Genomic DNA, 272 nt, shown 5'->3' on the forward strand with positions numbered 1-272 from the left:
TGGAGGGCTTTATTCGGCTGCTCTTCGGCTACTTGGTGGCGGACCTTCTTACGCTGGTGTGTCGGGCTCAGGAGAAAGCTGGCCAGCAGCTGGGGAGCTTCGTGGTGCTCTCAGGAGGAAACCACTCCAGCCTCGGGGAACAGCTAGACCCCTCCGAGCCACCTCCCACCCCGGACTTCTGCAGGGGCTACTTTGACGTGATGGGGCAGTGGGACCCCCCCTTTAACTGCAGCTCGGGGGAGTTCATCTTCTGCTGCGGCACTTGTGGCTTT

At 61.4% G+C, this 272-nt stretch overlaps 1 protein-coding gene across 1 annotated transcript in view; it reads left to right on the top strand.

Annotated features, from left to right (window-relative positions):
* Window positions 1-8: 8 nt before the first annotated feature.
* The window catches only part of LOC104467062 (protein shisa-9-like), a gene marked incomplete at both ends in the record, with an annotated part of 7927 nt that continues 7663 nt past the window's right edge, over window positions 9-272 (top strand). Inside the window, one exon of the mRNA XM_010080687.1 lies at window positions 9-272. This exon is cut by the window's right edge and continues 245 nt beyond it. Coding sequence (XP_010078989.1) covers window positions 9-272 — 264 coding nt within the window.

Source organism: Pterocles gutturalis, unplaced genomic scaffold (genome assembly GCF_000699245.1).
Source record: "Pterocles gutturalis isolate BGI_N339 unplaced genomic scaffold, ASM69924v1 scaffold30389, whole genome shotgun sequence".
Taxonomy (NCBI): domain Eukaryota; kingdom Metazoa; phylum Chordata; class Aves; order Pterocliformes; family Pteroclidae; genus Pterocles; species Pterocles gutturalis.